The 17,546-nt window shown below is 41.6% G+C and overlaps 3 protein-coding genes and 1 non-coding gene across 5 annotated transcripts in view; 1 reads left to right on the top strand and 3 right to left on the bottom strand.

Annotated features, from left to right (window-relative positions):
• The window catches only part of elf1 (E74-like ETS transcription factor 1), a 40,376-nt gene extending 33,835 nt beyond the window's left edge, over nucleotides 1-6,541 (bottom strand). The window contains exon 1 of the mRNA XM_041943872.1: nucleotides 5,794-6,541. The gene's annotated coding sequence lies outside the window, so the exon portion shown is untranslated. The remainder of the gene's footprint in view (nucleotides 1-5,793) is intronic.
• A 296-nt stretch (nucleotides 6,542-6,837) lies between these two features.
• trnae-uuc lies at nucleotides 6,838-6,909 on the bottom strand. Its single transcript has one exon. It is a non-coding gene; the product is annotated as a tRNA-Glu (tRNA).
• A 686-nt stretch (nucleotides 6,910-7,595) lies between these two features.
• ube2a (ubiquitin-conjugating enzyme E2A (RAD6 homolog)) lies at nucleotides 7,596-11,373 on the top strand. Its single transcript, XM_041944005.1, has 6 exons — nucleotides 7,596-7,773; nucleotides 8,960-9,040; nucleotides 9,242-9,267; nucleotides 9,899-9,988; nucleotides 10,155-10,243; nucleotides 10,334-11,373. The coding sequence occupies exons 1-6, from the start codon at nucleotides 7,730-7,732 to the stop codon at nucleotides 10,460-10,462; spliced, it is 459 nt and encodes a 152-aa protein (XP_041799939.1). The 5' UTR covers nucleotides 7,596-7,729; the 3' UTR covers nucleotides 10,463-11,373.
• Nucleotides 11,036-16,454, bottom strand: nkrf (NFKB repressing factor). Of its 2 annotated transcripts, none has more exons than XM_041944003.1 (3): nucleotides 16,358-16,454; nucleotides 15,526-15,650; nucleotides 11,036-14,440 (listed from the first exon to the last, which is right to left on the bottom strand). In XM_041944003.1, exons 1-3 carry the CDS (start codon nucleotides 16,375-16,377, stop codon nucleotides 12,168-12,170), a joined length of 2,418 nt encoding a protein of 805 aa, XP_041799937.1. In that variant the 5' UTR covers nucleotides 16,378-16,454; the 3' UTR covers nucleotides 11,036-12,167. The 2 variants fall into 2 exon arrangements, with proteins under 2 accessions (XP_041799937.1, XP_041799938.1); XM_041944004.1 differs by having other exon boundaries at nucleotides 11,037-14,440; nucleotides 16,035-16,430.
• Nucleotides 16,455-17,546: the final 1,092 nt, after the last annotated feature.

The raw sequence follows: 17,546 nt of genomic DNA, 5'->3' as shown, positions 1-17,546 counted from the left end.
CTGTACTCAGACTAATATGTAACATGAGCCATGCACCGACTTGCAAATGGATCCTTAGAGAGATACTATTGACCAGGGGTCCCAAACCCGGTCTGCTTGGGGTACTGCTTGAACACTCAATGGAAAAACTGACAGCTAATTTTTCCCTCTCCTCTCCCTCATACCTAGCATAGCATCTCTGCATTTTTGGTAGAGAAAAGCAGCTTGACATTGTATTCCTAGGGAAAGGGACCTTTCTCCCTACAGCTACAACAGGAAGTGCTCACATTAAACTCCCCAGAAAAGAATCAGATGTCCACTACAATGAAAAATTTGGGCTGTTTGAATGTTGGTGGTCATAGCTTAAGCGTTTATGTTGACAATCGGACACTTTTTTTGGACTCATTTTAGAATATTAGATAATTCCAAAACAAGAAACCTGGGAAAAAGTGGGAAGAATCAATTCATTTGTGGGGATTTAAAGATGTGTTACTTTGCAGCTGTAAACACAACACTGACATATTGCTTTTTAAATTGATCAAGAGAACTTGGGACACAGTTGCTTTTTCTTTCCTTTTTTTTTTTTTTTTTTTTTTTTAGCACATCCAGTGAATTCAAGGCAACATCTGCCTTCATTTGGTGTCATGTTTCTGCCCATTTGCTGAATCAAAGTCCAATATTCACTCTCATTTTAGCTCCATTTCGCTCTTCACTGGCTTTATGGATGCTAAATGCTCCACTATGTTCACTGACTAGCTGCTATCTGTGTCTGTCTGTGTCTTGGCAGGTAGCGTGCAATTGGGGTTTTAAAGCTTCATGCTAAATACAGCTGCCTGTTGCAGCAAATTTAATTGTTTCATGCACTAAGCATGGTCCCCGGCCTGCAGTTTGAGATCCAGTTAGCTGGATTTCCCACCGTATAAACCATACAGGTGGCATAAAACTGACCAGCCGTTGCGGTAGCATTAGGTCCCCTGCTGCCGAATCCACAGACACACATACAAACTACAACTCATCAATTATCAAATACAGAGAGCAGGCTTACAGTCCAGATCATCCACATCACACCTCTACGGCCTGACTGACTGCTACCTGGCGTCAGATGCCAGCAGAAAGCATTCACTGCTACGTCATGTCACCACATAACTGTTGTTTCTCATGCAGACATCTTACCATAAACAATCACTGAGGTTAATTCAGGGCTAAGAGCACGCCTGCCCCAGCGTGCGCCAGCAAGCAGCAGTTTCAAACCCGAGAGCTCTAGTTTATCTCAAGCTCATTATTAATAAAATGCCATGAGGCCCTAAGAGCATATTAGTCTGTCACTCAAGGCCTAGATTATAATACCCATTGGCTGCATGCAGTTAAATAATTCACCAAGCCTGCAGACTGCCTGTCACTCTGAAATTAACCCAAAAGAAAAAAAAAACAAACAAAATTTACTGACAGTGAAGACAGACAGCTGCCCCTCAGCAGATGTGAGGAGCAGCCAGCGCTCGCTGCGAACTCCGTCTACTCTGTCATCGCGTGTACAGCATTAGTCACACTTGTTGAAAGAATTTGTTGACAGTTGAATGAGGAAAGCTCGTTTGACTTCTTGGGGCAAAGCTCACTGTTTGAATCCGGGCGGCACTGGCTGAGCTGACTCACGGAAGGCCTCCGAGAACCACTCACGACTACCTCATTAGACACGAAAAATGAAAGGGTGAAATGTCATCACGCGCCGAAGTTGCAGCCAAAGCCAGTTTCTATTTTCGTGAGAAACTGCTGCGTGTGGTCAAACTTACAGTGAGCTGAACATTACAAACAAAGCCATCAGTCCTTAACGTAATTACACATACATCAGTGATACGGCTTACTACACGCTGTTCTTACATGGACCTCAGTGGCACCATAAAAATATCTAAGTAATGTGGTTAACTAATCTCATGATGTCAACATGCTGCCAGGGTGGACACTATATCCTCTGATTCATTCTCCACTAGTTCTCCCTGGAGACAAAGTCATATACTGAGGTGAAGGTTATGTGATACAGGGAAAACATCATATCATAGGATTATTCTTACTTTCACTGGTATCTGAAGGATTTCTGCCTTTTCAGCTAAATATAAACTCATGTGATGTCTTATTCAAATATTTCAATTAAAGCAATTGTGTGAAATTTTGGGAAATACACTTACTTCACCAAGAGTTAGATGAGTAGATCAATAACACTCTTACATCTGTTTGCTTAATGTGAAGCTCAACCAGCACCTGGTTAGCTTAGCATAGCATAAAGACTCGATACAGAGGGGAACAGCTAGCCCGGATCTGTCCAAAGGTAAAAGAAAAAGTCGGTTTATCACTACCTATAAAGCTCACTAATTAACATGTTATATATCTGATTTGTTTGATGAGTGTTGTGGATTTACAGTCAGATTTTGTTACCTTTGGACAGGCTGTTTCCAGTCTTTATGCCAGGCATGTCCAAACTATTCCATAAAGGGCCGTGTGGCTGCAGGTTTTCGTTCCAACCAAGGAGGAGCACACCAGGCCAACCAATCAACATCAAGGGATCTCTTAGTTATCAGCTGAAAAGTGAGATCAGCTGATTAAATGAGTCCAGTCTGGTGCGCTCCTCCTTGGTTGGAACGAAAACCTGCAGCCACACGGCCCTTTATGGAATAGTTTGGACATGGCTGCTTTATGCTAAGCTTAGCTAACTAGCAGCAAGGCTTTAGCTTCATCTTTACTGTACAGACATCACAGTGGTATCAATCTTCTCAGCTAATTCTGAGCAAGAAAGCAAAACAGGTGCATTGCACAAACTGTCAAACTGTACCTTAATGTAAAACTGTTTTTATATAACCCTAACACTATTATAATAATATATCAGAATACCAGTTTTTTTGTTTATATAACTTTTCTCAGTTTATTGTGCACCTCCTCAATATTTCACAAAACTAACCTTTGCTCCCACATTTAGTGTAAAACTACAAATGACAAACACAAAGTCCATCTCGTCTTCATTCGCATGCTAAAAATAGTGTGACTGCAATCCTGTATTACATCATGACAATGCACAGATTCATGGAGAAACTAAGCCGTGGTGACTCGTCCAAGTCACATGCTTAGGAGAGAGGCAGCATGAGAGCAGAATGAGGCTACAGGTGGAATTTCCCTCGTCTCTAATTTCCCTCTGACGTCATGTCCAGTGGCAGCGGCTTACTGCTGCTGCCTAGCAATCAAACATGTCTGACAAGGTGATATTCAGGTATCAAAAGCCTGTAGTGGTGAAACAGCAGCGTACAATTGAGGAACTTTGCGCACAGCAGTTCCTCTGCAAGCCCTGAACAGAACACAGGCCAACACGGGGTATTTTTCTACACCTAAAATAGGGAAGTTCAACAGTTTTATTTCTCTTTTCACAAGTCGGTTCCTGCAGTTCAGCAGCACATTTGAGGTTTCAGCCATCTCATATGATTGTTTGTTTAGCCAAAGCATATGAACATTGCCATCTTGTGGTTATTTCTAAGGCACCAAATTAATTTACACCTAAGAAAAGGTCATTGCGTAAACATGGTGACCTCAGAAACTTCATCACACTCTTTTCAAGCCTGCAAGAGCTAGTGAGCAAGTGAACATGACTTGTGGGTGCATGTGTGGGCACTTTGGGTAAAACAGCAGCATGATAGCTCCTGGATACAAATATCTCTGAACACTGTTACAGGAAGGTAAACCTGTTTTTACAGATTACCACATATGCCAACTTGCAAGACAGAAAAAAACAAAACAAAACGCTGGATTCCCGTCTCTTGCAAGGCCACTCTGAAAGCTTTTGTGAAATTGGAGTGCTGCCTTCTAAATAGGATAAAAGCTCAGATCTTCTTTTTGTGTAGCCAAATCAATATCCAGCAACCCATTAAGGCAGGCGGGCACATCTTGGGCAAGAAGAAGAAGTGTCTGATGCCTGAGGAGCTCCTCAGCAGCACTGGACAGCCCGCCATTGTTGTCCTCGGCCATCATCGCACTCCTCAGCTGCTCAGACTGCTGACGGTGACATCACTGTCATAGGATAAGAAAGCTACCGGGAACTGCTTTAGCCTCGACCACATGGTCTTCTATCTGCAGTGTGCTCAAACACACACAACTGACCGTATCACTCAAAGCCTGTGCAGCATTAAGTCTATAAAAGCAGGGAGGAAAGAGGCGAAACAGGGGCTGAGTGTGTGGGCAGAAGCATGGCAGGATGTTTTTCAAACAGGGGCACATGCTTGAAGCAAACAAGACGACTCCACACTGGAGTATATTTGGAAAGTCTTGTTCTGGATAATTGCTTTCAGTGGACTGAAGTTTCAAATTATCCACAAGCCTCTGCCAGTGTTCCCACCATGGGAAGACTGTCGGGGAAGGGAGATGGGGTGGGTGAAGGGTGGGTGGGTCCAGCTGGTCCTGTCTCTAGTGGGACTGACGAGCTAAGAGCTCGTAATTCTCCCCTTCCCTCTGCTTCACAACCGCCTCCTCTGAAGGGAGCGACCAATGAGATTGTGTTTGTCTGTCCCATGATACAAGCATCTTAGCCCAAAAATGTAAACATCTGGCAAACATTTAGACTTGCCACAGAAGAGGGTTGATCAACAACACCCCCCCCACCCGAAAAAGGAAAGTTTGTCAGGCATTGAAGACGTATATTCGTACAAATTGAGTAATGCAGAATTGGTGTGGAGGCAGATAATTAGTCGCTGCTATAGTTTTTCAGAGTTTTCGTAACAGTTCATTCCTTTATCCTATGTCAAACGGGGCTGCAACATGGTCTGTAAAATTTCAGGAAATATTTAACAATGTCCATCACTATTTCCCAGAGCCAAAGCTGACACATTAAAAAAATTTGAACAACCAAATGTCCAAAACAAAAGATAATCAGTTCTCTTTTATTAAAGACTAAAAAATAACAAATATCCTGCTTGAAAATAATTACTCTAAATGATTAGCTCGTTCTCAAAATTGTTGCCATTAATTATCTGTCGATCAACTAATAGATTCACCGACTAATCATTTCAGCTCTAATAACAATCAACTGTAATTTGAGGCAGAAGATGAGATTCACATTGTTCTGAGAGGTCAGCAATGAATGCACGACATTAGTATTTTCCACGTTTTCTACACAGGGCCACACCTGGCATCATAGACTCAGGGCCAAGAGTTAATAACGACTATGGAGAACAAAACAGGGCTCAAACCATTAGTATTAGTGCTTTTAATAATGGTAGTAAAACATAACGGAGTACTAAAAGCTGCCCTGGCATTCATCTTATAGCCTAGTCGTGACTGCTGTCTGATATGTCCAAACAGATGATTATAACAGTTGTAGTCGTGGCATTGTCACGGCAGGTATCTCCTGAGCACTACATGAAGCACCAGATTGTGAAGATTTACACACACACACACACACACACACACACACACACACACACACACACACCATCAGTGCAGTCACATGCCAGCTGACTGACACAAAGGGGAGTCACAGAAATCTATGTAGTAGGAGGCAAAGCAGAGCAGCATGTGTCCCAGCGGGCTAATACTCACATCATATGAGTTCAGTCATGCTTCTTTAGTTGATGATAAAAGGCCTCTGGTGTACAAACTGTTATAATAATCTACATTAGTCTATTATTTGCGAAAAGTCCTGAATATTTCACGAGAAAGCACCAATTGGAGGAAAAACACATAAACACAGACCTAACATGACACACAGAGAGTTAGATTGTTTGCAACAAGAAAACGAGCGGTGACTGTAAAACATGCTTTTTAAAAGGCAGTCAGTGGACTTACCCTGGTGGAAGTTGTCATCAGCACGGCATGTTCCCCGACTTTACGCAGGTTGTCAGCGGCTGGTCCTCAGGAAACACGGCGACGTTAGAAAAACATGATTATCCCTGGAGCCAGTTGGAGACAAACGGCACAATAGCTACATCATCGCACAGTCACCGGTCAGTTTACCCTCCCGCTAGCTTCGAGAGCTTCCTGACACAAGGTTGCAGTTTTCTCCGACAGGGGAATTCCTAGCAGTCACATTTTCCTGGGAAATGATTGGCCCGGCACCAGTTCTGGGCTGCAGCCTGGTTGTAGCGTTAGTAAGCGAGAGCAGAGGACCCGGGACAGGTTTTTAATGTTGAGCAACAAGCATCGAGGCACGATGGTGGACTAAAACACGCTAGAAAATAATTTGTTTACTGCCCGCGCCATATCCTGTTGGGTAAAAAGTAAAGAATGCTCAATAAATAGTTTCTTCTTAATCGATATTAGCATTATTATTTTACGTAGTCAGTGGAATCTACCACCAAAGAACAGCTTTGACTTTTGTAAGTTAGTTAAACGGAAAAAGAGACTGATATCTTAGCGAAAGTGAAGGAGTTTTTGTTCATGTTTAGCTAACTTAGTAAACCGTTACGCGATCACAGGTGTGGCTTTTCAGTTAATTTTGTCAGCATCTCAACACGATTTCGTCTTAATTAAGTAAACGACGACAAAAATGGCGGTACAAGCTAACGTTGGAATTTGGTCTGAGTCGTTTGCGCTCCTCCACTACGTTAAACTACGATAAGTGTCAGCACTGGAAGATTTAAGTGGAAATGGGCATCTTCCGGGAATGTCCAAGCCCTTGTGAGATGAGAGCAATTGAGGAGAACTCCTCGACGGGCGGGGTCTGGAGTAGGTTCACTGGAAATGATGGTCGTATGTGATGAAAGCTGTATCAAATAACCTACAGCCATACCACTCACCATTCGTCAATAATAATGTGCTCTCGAGGGGGACAGCGCGGTATATATTATGTAAGGTCTGAGTCTAAAGTAAAAAACATGATAAAAACGTGTGTTCCCATACCGGGAGTCGAACCCGGGCCGCCTGGGTGAAAACCAGGAATCCTAACCGCTAGACCATATGGGACAGATGCATACAACTTCGAAGGAGGAAGTCTATGTCCATTTTCCATTGCACTTCTTTTCTTATTATTATTTCAGTGTCGCCGTTTATACAATGGTCGATTACCGCAGCAAACTGTAATTATCATGGTCGTTACAAGTTAGATTTACAGCAATCATGTTCTTTCTTTTAGGCAGTTCTGGCGAATAATTCACAACACTTGGGAGCTAAGTACCATCTGGTGGTCTTTCAGTGTTACTGTAAATTAAACTCACAAGATGTCAGGGATACATTCCTTGGATTAACGGGGCAACTAAAGTAATTGACTGAATATCGACAGAATGAATCAATGAATTGATTAAAAAAAACAATTAATGTGTACAAGAGGAGAATGACAAGATGCTCAACGCAGATGAAGCTTTACCTTATTCTGAGCAAACTAAATATGGGTGCTAAACATATGACGTAATTTTCGCTGGAATGATACAAGTGGAGAGACGGGGCCAGTCCGCAATTTAAATATATTCTAGCTATATGTATAACGAACTGAACCCAGTTCACAAAAGCAAACAGCTACAATTGACAATACCACGTTCACTGGTAGTATTAGTATGCGTTTGTGTGGCTATATGGCTTACCAATTGCCAGCCAGCCGGTGCTTATGTCCGCTTTCAAGTGTAAGTGGTAGGGCCCACAGCTAGCAGTGGCAGCCAAATATTTGACAAACTAGCAATCGTTGGCTAGCCAGCAAGGAGTTAAAATAATACATCGATTAAGAAATACATTTCCTTACACTTGAGCCGCTTACGTTTATGCTAAGGATTTAGGTTTCCGTATAAACAGGATGTCAACTCCAGCAAGGCGACGTTTAATGAGAGATTTTAAACGGTAAGCGAAAAGAAAACAACAGAGAAGTAGCTATAGCTAACGGTAGCAACCTCCGGCTAGCTTGTTAGCTTTAGCCGAAACGGCATTCCAAACTACTACAACACCACCATCAAATAATACTAATTGACGTATAAACGCTGGTCGTTTATAATCGTGTTTTTATCCTCGGTTAGGGTAGCTGTCGTTAATTTACGGTAGTGTTAAACTAATGACTGATAGGCAATTGACAAGTAACGATAGCTGTTAACGTTACTGGTAGGTATCGCTGATACCAGCGTTAGCAAAGCAGCCAGGAGTAGGTTAGTAACGTTGATGTTGTGTAACTTAGTGCCCGCTTTCGTAGGTGTAACGCTAAGAGTTAGGTGTCGTACAACTGGGATTTATTGTCGTATTTATCCAGCCTTCCCCAAATTGGTTTCATGTATGATACATGTGGGTTCTATCTGTCACTGGTTATACGGGATACAGCTAAAGTCAATGGCCAGATGGCCCTTCACAGCCAGATGAAATGGGTGGATCGACACTGTCCAAATTCTTCCTGATCAACGGTGTTCCTATCCCCGGGCCTTGATAGATCACTATCTAAGCCTGAGGATAAGCAACCATCTGCCATGCAGTCACCAAAAACCTGTAGACACTCTGCGCAGTTGGCTATGGCACATGGTTTCTTATCCCTAATCTACAGTATGTTCCAACAAGACAGTACTGATGATCATAGAGCCCAAGACCTAATCCTGGTTGGCCCATAGACAAAATTAATCATCACAATTTTTTGAGGGCATTTAAACTTTAATAAACATTCATTATAGATGTGATTGTAATGACCAAGCAGGTAAAGGCAATGGTAATTTGAACTCAGGTACAACAGTCCACTATAGACAATTCTTCAGTTTATTACAACATTATCACAGTGTGATTTATGTCTAAAACAAACCCAGATAAACAGTTTCTTTCATGTTGATATGCCCAGCTCTAAATCCTGGTGAAGTGAAAATCTGCAAACTCAGATACAACTGTGGGCTTCATATTCAACAGACCTTTGCTGTCTGTGGGACATGATTTACATATGCCACAGGTGGCATAATACCATATGTCTAGTGGTAAGGACTTGGACTTCTATTTGTTAATCTCTGTCTAATATCAGCTGTATGTTGTGATACCACTGTGCTTTTACTGTATCTCTTAGACTGCAAGAGGATCCTCCAGCTGGAGTTAGTGGGGCCCCATCAGAGAACAATATCATGGTATGGAACGCTGTCATTTTTGGGTAAGTTAACTTGATTGTTTTCGCCATTTAAGTAATCAGTTATTTTGTACCAGTATTAACTGCTTGATTTTGGACATATAATGAATGATAAAGCTTTACTGAATGTTAGCAGGTTTTGTGAGTATGTCAAATTAAAGAATTAAAAGTTCATAGGAGCTTTTTGTAAGTCTATTTACAGCTTGTGTTTTACATCTCTTTTAGCCCAGAGGGAACACCTTTTGAAGATGGTAAGCACTTTCTATCTTAATAATTTATCATTCCAAACCTGCTTTGACATTAATCCAGTAAATATTCATGATGAATAAAAACATTGGATTTTGGAAGTTAGTGTATATAAATTGTTATGTATGTTTATGAATAGATTTTAGATGGTGCCTTGAAAAGTGTGTCAGGTGAGACTATGTTTTGCTTGTAAACTAAAACTATTGATCAGACGGAGTCTTTGCATTTTAATGTGTTTCTTTGTTGTAATCAATAACTTACTGCACAGAACTTTGTTAAATTGTCCTACAAAACCAAGAATGGCACTAGTTGTCCAAGAAGGAAACCCATTGATTTGGAGTAACACCCCCACCATCTTCTTCAGCATCTCTGCACCATGAAAAGAAGGCTTAATACAATTCACTTGAGCTTTTCTTTTACAGGCAGCATTTCAATACAGGAATCAGTTTCTTATCACAAAATTGGCAGCTGAGTTATAAAAACGATTTATTCTTGATTTTGAGTGTCACATCAATATCACCAAAAGAAGCAGAGAGACAAGCTGATTCGTACATTTTGGAGTTTGCTACATTACTGTAATTCACTGTTTTTGAAATGAATTTCTATTTATAATATGGCATTACTTCTTGCTTTCAGGAACCTTCAAACTTACCATTGAATTCACAGAGGAATATCCAAATAAACCTCCAACAGTGCGATTTGTCTCCAAAATGTTTCATCCAAATGGTATGTGCTTTGCTGCCAGGCGTGGCTAATTGCACTAACATTTTCAATTTAATTTCAGTTGCAGCATTTAAAAGTTCTTACATTTATCCTTTATTCATCCCAAGAGAACTAACTTCTTTTCTGTATCATCCATCTAAATCTTTATATTCTGTATGCTCTTTTGCAGTGTATGCAGATGGCAGCATATGCTTAGATATACTTCAGAATCGTTGGAGTCCAACCTATGATGTCTCTTCAATCTTAACTTCAATACAGGTAATGTCACTCAGTTTTTCAAGTAATTTATACATGTGCTGACTTTATTAGACACCTAACCCGCTGTCATTCTTTGTTGGATGATTAAAGTCTTTACTGGATGAGCCAAACCCAAACAGTCCAGCCAACAGCCAAGCAGCCCAGCTGTACCAGGAAAACAAGCGGGAGTACGAGAAGAGGGTTTCTGCTATTGTTGAACAGAGTTGGCGTGACTGTTGACCCCTGTTATCGTTCAAGTATGAACAGTGTCCAGCCCAGAATCAAGAAACCACCGATCAAGAAAACAACTGATCTCACAGAAATAAAATGACACATCTTAAAATCCTTCTCAGTATATTTGTCCCATAACTGTTGCTAAGTTTGTATGCTGTTGTGTTGTGGCATTCACTCCTGTCGAATGCTATTGTTGGGCAATAGCGTATGTTTGTTAAAAGTTAATGTACCTTGTTATATCTGGGTTACTTGCAACATGCCCCAACTCTTTTATTTTTTTTTAGAAGGCAATAGCCAGTCTCTCAGTTGTCACTTTTCTACCTGTTTATTTATACATTAAGTAAACTGGTTGGATGATACAGTGACAGGTAATTAGATGTTCTTGCTGTGTGGTTTGCTGTGTAGATACCGACAGTTTATATCTAGAGAAAACAAAGCCGGTCGTGGGTGTTTCTCCTTGTTTCCTTTTGGTTTTGTTCATTTCTGCCTTTTGAAAGCCTTTCAGAGGGATAGAAAAGTTAACCTGGCATGGACATTCATCTCTCTAACAAGTTGTGAACTCAACAGATGCCTGTGGGGGTCATTTTTCTCTCAAATGTGCTCCTAAAGCCATGCCTTTTGATTTTGAAAATGTTCTAGCTATTGGTGAATATATATGTCCCTCTTCAACACAGAAACAAGTACTCTTTTTGGGCACTTCACTTTGTTTCATTTATAATTTCATAATGCTGACATTCAAAGGCTGTTTGAGAACATTTCTATGCTATTTTACAATCTTACAAATCAGCTATCATAATAGGCTGATTATGTGGTTTAAACAGGATGGTGTCTGTTTTTGGATTATTAAACTTTGCACTGGTAACCCATGTAACAAACTGTACATTTTCTTGTAAATAAAATAAATATACATCAGTTGACTTTCTTTGTACAAAAATATCCATTTTCATCAAGTTCAGCCTGTTGATGGTTATCATTTTTAATTTATTCAGTTATTACAGCTGTGAAAACAAGCAGACAAGTTAACTGTACTCACAAACCAACACATCTGACATTTAACAAAGACCACAGCTTTGATTTTCTGATCATGGATGCAGCTTGTACTTGTGGAATGATCTCCAGGTGTTAAAACAGCAAACAATGTTACAGGTATTGCTGAATAGAGATGTATCACTACAGTGAGACAGGTACACCTAGCTACAGTTTTGATGTTAATGCCTCTTTAAACTTTGTCAGTCAACTGTCTACATTGTTCACAAACAAACAGTGAAAAGCTGCATATTCTGCCAGGTTCCTTAAATAGCCACAAAACAAAATGTGAATTTTGTTGAACAAGAAAAAAAAAAAAACCAACAACTCAAAGCCGTTTTTTAAGTTGTGAAAAGAACTGGAGCATCTTCAGGACATGACAGCACTGAACACAAGCTTGTGCAAAGTGAAACAAATATAGGACATGGAATGGCAGGAGACAAAAATAAAAATTAAATTACTTATCCTACAGTCCCTGCTAAAGCTAAAGTACATATCATGGCAAAGGAATGCAGAAACCACAGGTGATATCTGAGGGATTCTCATTTATTAATGTGTGTTGTAAATTTGTCACCCACAAGTATAAAGCAGCACAGCAGTTACACTTGAGTGTGAATTGTTCTGAAGTCCAAGCTGATGACAATTTTGTCTTTTTTTTCCCCCCCCTTTTTGCTGTACATGCAAATTAGTGAGAGGCCTGAGGTTTCACGAGCTCATATCGTCCCACCTGTCCTTCCTGTAAAAGCTGACCAATGAGCTGGTCTTTGTGTACTTTGCGACTGACAACAAGGAACCGTTGCCGTCCCTGTCCGTATGACTTGCTTCGCAGGCCGTATTTCTGAGATATCTGGTGGATCTGCTTGCGTTCGTCATTGGTGAGGTCAGTGGAGAAGCGAAGATCATCCTGGCGGTCTGAACTGGCATAGTTACGAATGATATCCTCAATATCACGCTTGCTGAGCTGGTTTCCGGTTTTGTCCATGTCCATACCCAACCCTTCTCTGGAGAACTGCTCCTTCACTCTGATAGGTTCTGCGATTCCTTCCCCATCTCGACCCAGACCACCTCCTTTCCAGCCCATCTTGCGGAGCAGCTGGTTTCCAATGTTGTCTTCCTTAATCTCCTGCCTTGTGGCCTCCTCACCGGAGCGAGCCAGGATCTGGGATCGGGATATGGCATCGCTGTGACCTTCCTTTCTTAGGTTGGACTTGACCACAGCCTGCGTCTGTCTCAAGGTGGCTAAGGCCTCATCTGCTGCAATGTGCTTCACCAGTTTCTTTGGCCCTATTCCTGCTGCCACATACTGTCCTTCCAAGTAAACTTCACACCTCCAACGATGATCAGGCAGAACCATGAACTTGTAATCAGCAGTCACTTTATTAAACTGAGCTGTGTCATTAATGATACAGATTGCATTGTCAGAGTTTTCCAGGATAACAAGCTCACTCAGATGTTTCTTTTTGCCAACCTGTTGCCCAAAGCGTCCACCACCATCTGACTGATTGTTCCCTCTGGAGTATTGTGATTGTTGCAGTTGTTGCTGTTGTTGCTGCTGCTGCTGCTGCTGCTGTTGCTGCTGCTGTCGCTGAGCTTGGTTCATGCGAAGTTTCCTCACCGCCTCTTCAGCCGCTGCATGCTTTGAGCTCTTTTTCGTACCTGTTGCCTGTGCCACCAGCTCATCTTGCAGGAAAACACTGCACAGCCAAGCACTGCTGTTGGGCAGCAGGTCGAACTTATAGTCTATCTTCATGCGATTAAAAGCCGCAGAATTGTTAAGTATGCAAATGGCGTCATGAGCATTGTCCATAACCACAAACTCTGTCCAGTGCTTCCGTCTGTCAGGCTCATATTGGCCCTTAGAGCTGGGTGTTGGTTTATCCTCTGGGTTGCGCAGTGCAGGTAAAAAGGCTGGGGTTGGGCTATGCAACTGGCACACAACTATGTCATTCACTATTGAGTGTCTATATTTGCGTTGCACCACACGAACCTCAACTGGTTTCAGGAAGAGTTTTACAGCCTGCTCAGAGGCCCGGTCTCTCGCTCCATTTTTACTACCAGAGTATCCAGTCGCAAGATACACACCCTGACATCTCAGTTCACAGGCATAACCATCTGTTGGTACTTTCCTGTTCTTCGGAAGGTCAGCCTGGGGAATATCCTTCAGGTTGACATAAATATACTCAGGATTAGTCTTGCAGGCTTGAATGCTGCGGCTCAACATGAAATTATAGTTTGGCGACTCACTTCCAGTCATGAACATAGGGTCCCTGAAAGCTACAGCCAACGCAGACGCTACATTGGCAATCAGCCTTTGCTTCTCATCTAATGTTGACTGAGATACAGGAAGAGGCTGCGATGAGCCTGACTGAGAAGTGGTGGGACTGCTCCTGCCCGGGCTGTTATAGACTCTGCAGAATGGTCTGCTTGATGATGGCCGGTCCTGATGACTGTACCCCAAACCCTGACGTCCCGAATCCCAGACTCCTGATCTGCTCCCTCCCCCATATCCATTGTATCTGTGAGGCTGAGAATAGGAATCTGAATTTCGAGAGATGTGGGCTTCATACTTGGTTACGTAGTCCTGCTGTGTTTTTGCCATGAAGTTTAGAGTGGACCCACGTCCTCCATAACCCAAACCACTTGTACTGCCTGAGAAAATCTCTCTGTCTCGGTCTCTATCTCTATGGGAACCCCAAGAGTCAGAACTGTACGATGGCACTCTGTCAAAAGCAGGCCTCAGGGAGGAGGAGCCCTGTACTCTGCTGGTGCTGCTGTAAGAAGAGTGTTCGGAGTCCCTCTGTCTCGTACTGTAAGACTCACTTCTCCTGCGCTCCTTATCGTTCTCCTTCTCATCAGCACCACTTCCTCCACTGCTTCCACCACTGACAAAGTGTACAGGCTCAAATCGAGGTTTGGAACCAAATTTTGACACAGGCATTTTCCTCATGGGTTCGTCTCCTGCAACAACATGACACAGGTAAACAGTTAGAAAATCACACTTGATGTCTGATTTGACTTGGGGCATGAACAGATGAATCAACTACCACCGGTACAACAGGTAAAATGTGATAAAAGTCTTGAGAAAACAGTCTGAAAAAAAGGATATTCTGGCAGGACTTAATGTGTATGAAGTAGGCAGGCCAATTAACAGAGGCAGATGTACATGCTATAGGTAACGAGTAAATGCACAAGTCGGTATTTTTCGTACTGTCAGAAAATCCCATTAAAAACAAGGAATTTATTGTACAAACAAATACTGTCTGTGAAGCCAAGGCCTGATACACCTCAATCCTCTGTGCCACTGAGCTACACTGTCATCTAAAAACTGCTACAAACACATGAAAGAGTAACATAACTGATCTGGGTGACATGTTCCCTCTTGACACACAGACATTGTAGTTTATTTTGTAGTTCATTTTGAATCAGTTCAAAATACCCTGTCCTACTGCCTCAAACACTCAGTGGTGCACCAAATTTGCAGCTGAAATTAGTCCCAAACAAATGCACTATTTTTTCTTGTTTGAGTGTGCCAAACTATTTAAGGGAATTATTTTACCTATTTAGGAAATTAAAGATTACATTTGTGGCCCATTTTATAAGAGTTACATCTTCAGTGGGAATGAATCAGACCCACACACAGGCAGAAGAAGTCAGAAAGTATGGACCGACAGACAGACAGACACATTAGGTTTTGGCCTTTTCACAGGATTTGTTGAAAACAACAAAAATATATATACTATTGCCAGTCTTATCTTCTAACATTAGAAACATGCAATTTTGCTGCAACCTGTGACCCCAAAACACACCTTTGACTCATGTTACTGCTGCAACTATGAGCCTAGCAAACTCTCAAGCTTAATATGTTTGGACCCCCCAAAAAATTAGCAAATTAGCCTTTTACTCAATCTCTCAATTTTGCATATGTCTCAGAGTAGTTCTAAATATTATTATCTTAAACACTTTGGGGACTATTTGGATATCAGGGTGTATTGGTGAAACACAAACAGTGCAGAAACTTTTAAACAACCCTGATCAAGACTCACTGCCATCAGAAGAAGTAGGTCTCTTTTTTGCTTCAGAACTAGGACTAGGGTCAAAGGAGGGCATTTCGCCAGTCCAAGTCCCCTCTGCCATCACCAGCACCGTCCAAATCACATCCAGGCCATACCTGTTGTTGAGATCAATGATTTAGGTTAGACAGCACATGAACGGATGAAATACAAACACATCTGTACATAATGAGTTAATACTCCATGCTGCCTATAGAGGCTCAAAACATTCCCAGGAAAACAAACACCATATGCCTGCAGCACGCAGTGGCTGGAATACAAGCTGTGTGCCTGGACAAAATATTGCATTACACTAATTAACACTTTATGGCTATGATGTAAAAGGAGAGAAAATCAGCTGCCTTTTGTATCAACACAAGGCCATGACAGTGACGCAGTAGGCCGGCAGGGTCCATCTCTCACAAGCAAACATGTTTCAGAAGCTAAACATTACATTTATCAACACTTAAATGTGCGACTCGTTAGCTGTGTCATACTCTCACCTTAAGGTGCAGCCTTTGGTCCGATCTATAAATCTGTCCTTCCGCTGAACAACAGTCAGTACATTTATTTTTATGATCAGGCGGCTATTATTATCGTGCTAGCCTCTTTTAGATAACGTTAGCTAACGCTGGCAACACGGCGGTGACTGCTAACTAGCATTAGCCAGCTAGCTGGCCAGCCCAGCTCCACTTCAACAGCGCCTGTTTGGTCATATAGCTTTCTAGCAGATTCAACTCGTACTCAGAGGAAATCGACATGTAGGTTTGTATCCCTTAAATGGAATTTCCGCTACGGGAAGCTGAAAGTGCTGCGCAAAACCTACTTGGAGCTACAGATACCCATTCAAGTGCCGTTAACTAGCAGGAAGCATCCATTTTCTGGTGGTCCAGCTACAGTAAAATCATGGCGTCTGACACACCGCACTGGCCCACAATGCTTTGCTGCTGGACAGTCGGAGCTCAGTAAGCTGCTGTCAGAGTGCATTTCACGTGATTAACGAGTTAGTGTTGCATGTGTACTAACACACCTGGATATAACTTACAGTCCTCATTTTATAGCGGAAATATTCAAATAGTTTCCACTGACAGTTGAGTTAATCTCAGGTTCACTAAAACAGATTTCAACATATTGGTTTATCATTTAAAGTTCAAATAGCCATTTTTCCTGACCTTTTTCAACGGTGAAACCTTCCTGTTAATGCCATATACGGTACACCTCTGCACACACAAGTTAAAGTTAAGTATACACTACACAATTTGAGTAAATGTTGTAATACTAGCAACATTTAAGCATAATTTTAACATGGTAGGGTGTCTACTATTTATATGGTGGTTGAATCAGTTATAATGCAACATATTTTGTAAAGCAATCCTATATATTTTTTAAGTAAAATCTTTAAACCCCTGCACTTTTCACTTGCACTGCCTTATCAGACTTCTTCACAGGAAAGTGTCAGTGTGCACTGCTCTTGATTAGCATCTCTCTCATCCTGTTGTTGATTTTTATCTGTATCTGTCTGAGCCGGACATCTTAGCATAATATAGTTTTTGTCAGGACATATAGCTGGGTGAACTCATGTCGTTTTCAGCATAGATCCAACCAACTTCAACCTGACTAGGGAGCTGATCAGGCAGTGTGACTGACAGCACCTGTGTCGGTGAATTAATTTGCAGTCAATTTGCAAAATAATCAGTAACCAGTAGCTGTCAAATAAAAGTGCTGTTTTTTCCCCCGTTTACGATGCACCATCTTAGAATAATTTACAAGTCACATTTCTCTCTTTTATGCCCTGAGGGTCCTATTATATTGTGCATGCTGTAAAAATAATATGTGTTGTTTAGCGTGACTATGTGTTAACTACTCTGTGCTGTCATTTTGGAGAGGAAAGAATGTATCTCAAAAGGCTTCCTGGGTAAATGAATGAATGTACATACAAACATTAAATACTTCAAAATACAGGAACTCCTGAACTGGCTAAACATTAAGGTGTCTCACAGCTTTCACTCACTATA

The sequence above is a fragment of the Chelmon rostratus genome, chromosome 9, assembly GCF_017976325.1.
Source record: "Chelmon rostratus isolate fCheRos1 chromosome 9, fCheRos1.pri, whole genome shotgun sequence".
Classification (NCBI taxonomy): Eukaryota; Metazoa; Chordata; class Actinopteri; order Chaetodontiformes; family Chaetodontidae; genus Chelmon; species Chelmon rostratus.
This window is presented reverse-complemented; position numbering and strand designations above follow the sequence as displayed.

Excerpts from the sequence above, each read along its gene's own strand:
- ube2a (XM_041944005.1), top strand. The coding sequence starts at position 7,730 with ATGTCAACTCCAGCAAGGCGACGTTTAATGAGAGATTTTAAACG. Across the intron at positions 9,268-9,898 it reads GGGAACACCTTTTGAAGATG|GAACCTTCAAACTTACCATT; the intron begins GTAAGCACTTTC and ends TCTTGCTTTCAG. Across the intron at positions 9,989-10,154 it reads CAAAATGTTTCATCCAAATG|TGTATGCAGATGGCAGCATA; the intron begins GTATGTGCTTTG and ends GCTCTTTTGCAG.
- nkrf (XM_041944003.1), bottom strand. The coding sequence starts at position 16,377 with ATGGGTATCTGTAGCTCCAA. Across the intron at positions 15,651-16,357 it reads ATGGGTATCTGTAGCTCCAA|GTATGGCCTGGATGTGATTT; the intron begins GTAGGTTTTGCG and ends TCTCAACAACAG. Across the intron at positions 14,441-15,525 it reads ACCTACTTCTTCTGATGGCA|GAGACGAACCCATGAGGAAA; the intron begins GTGAGTCTTGAT and ends ATGTTGTTGCAG.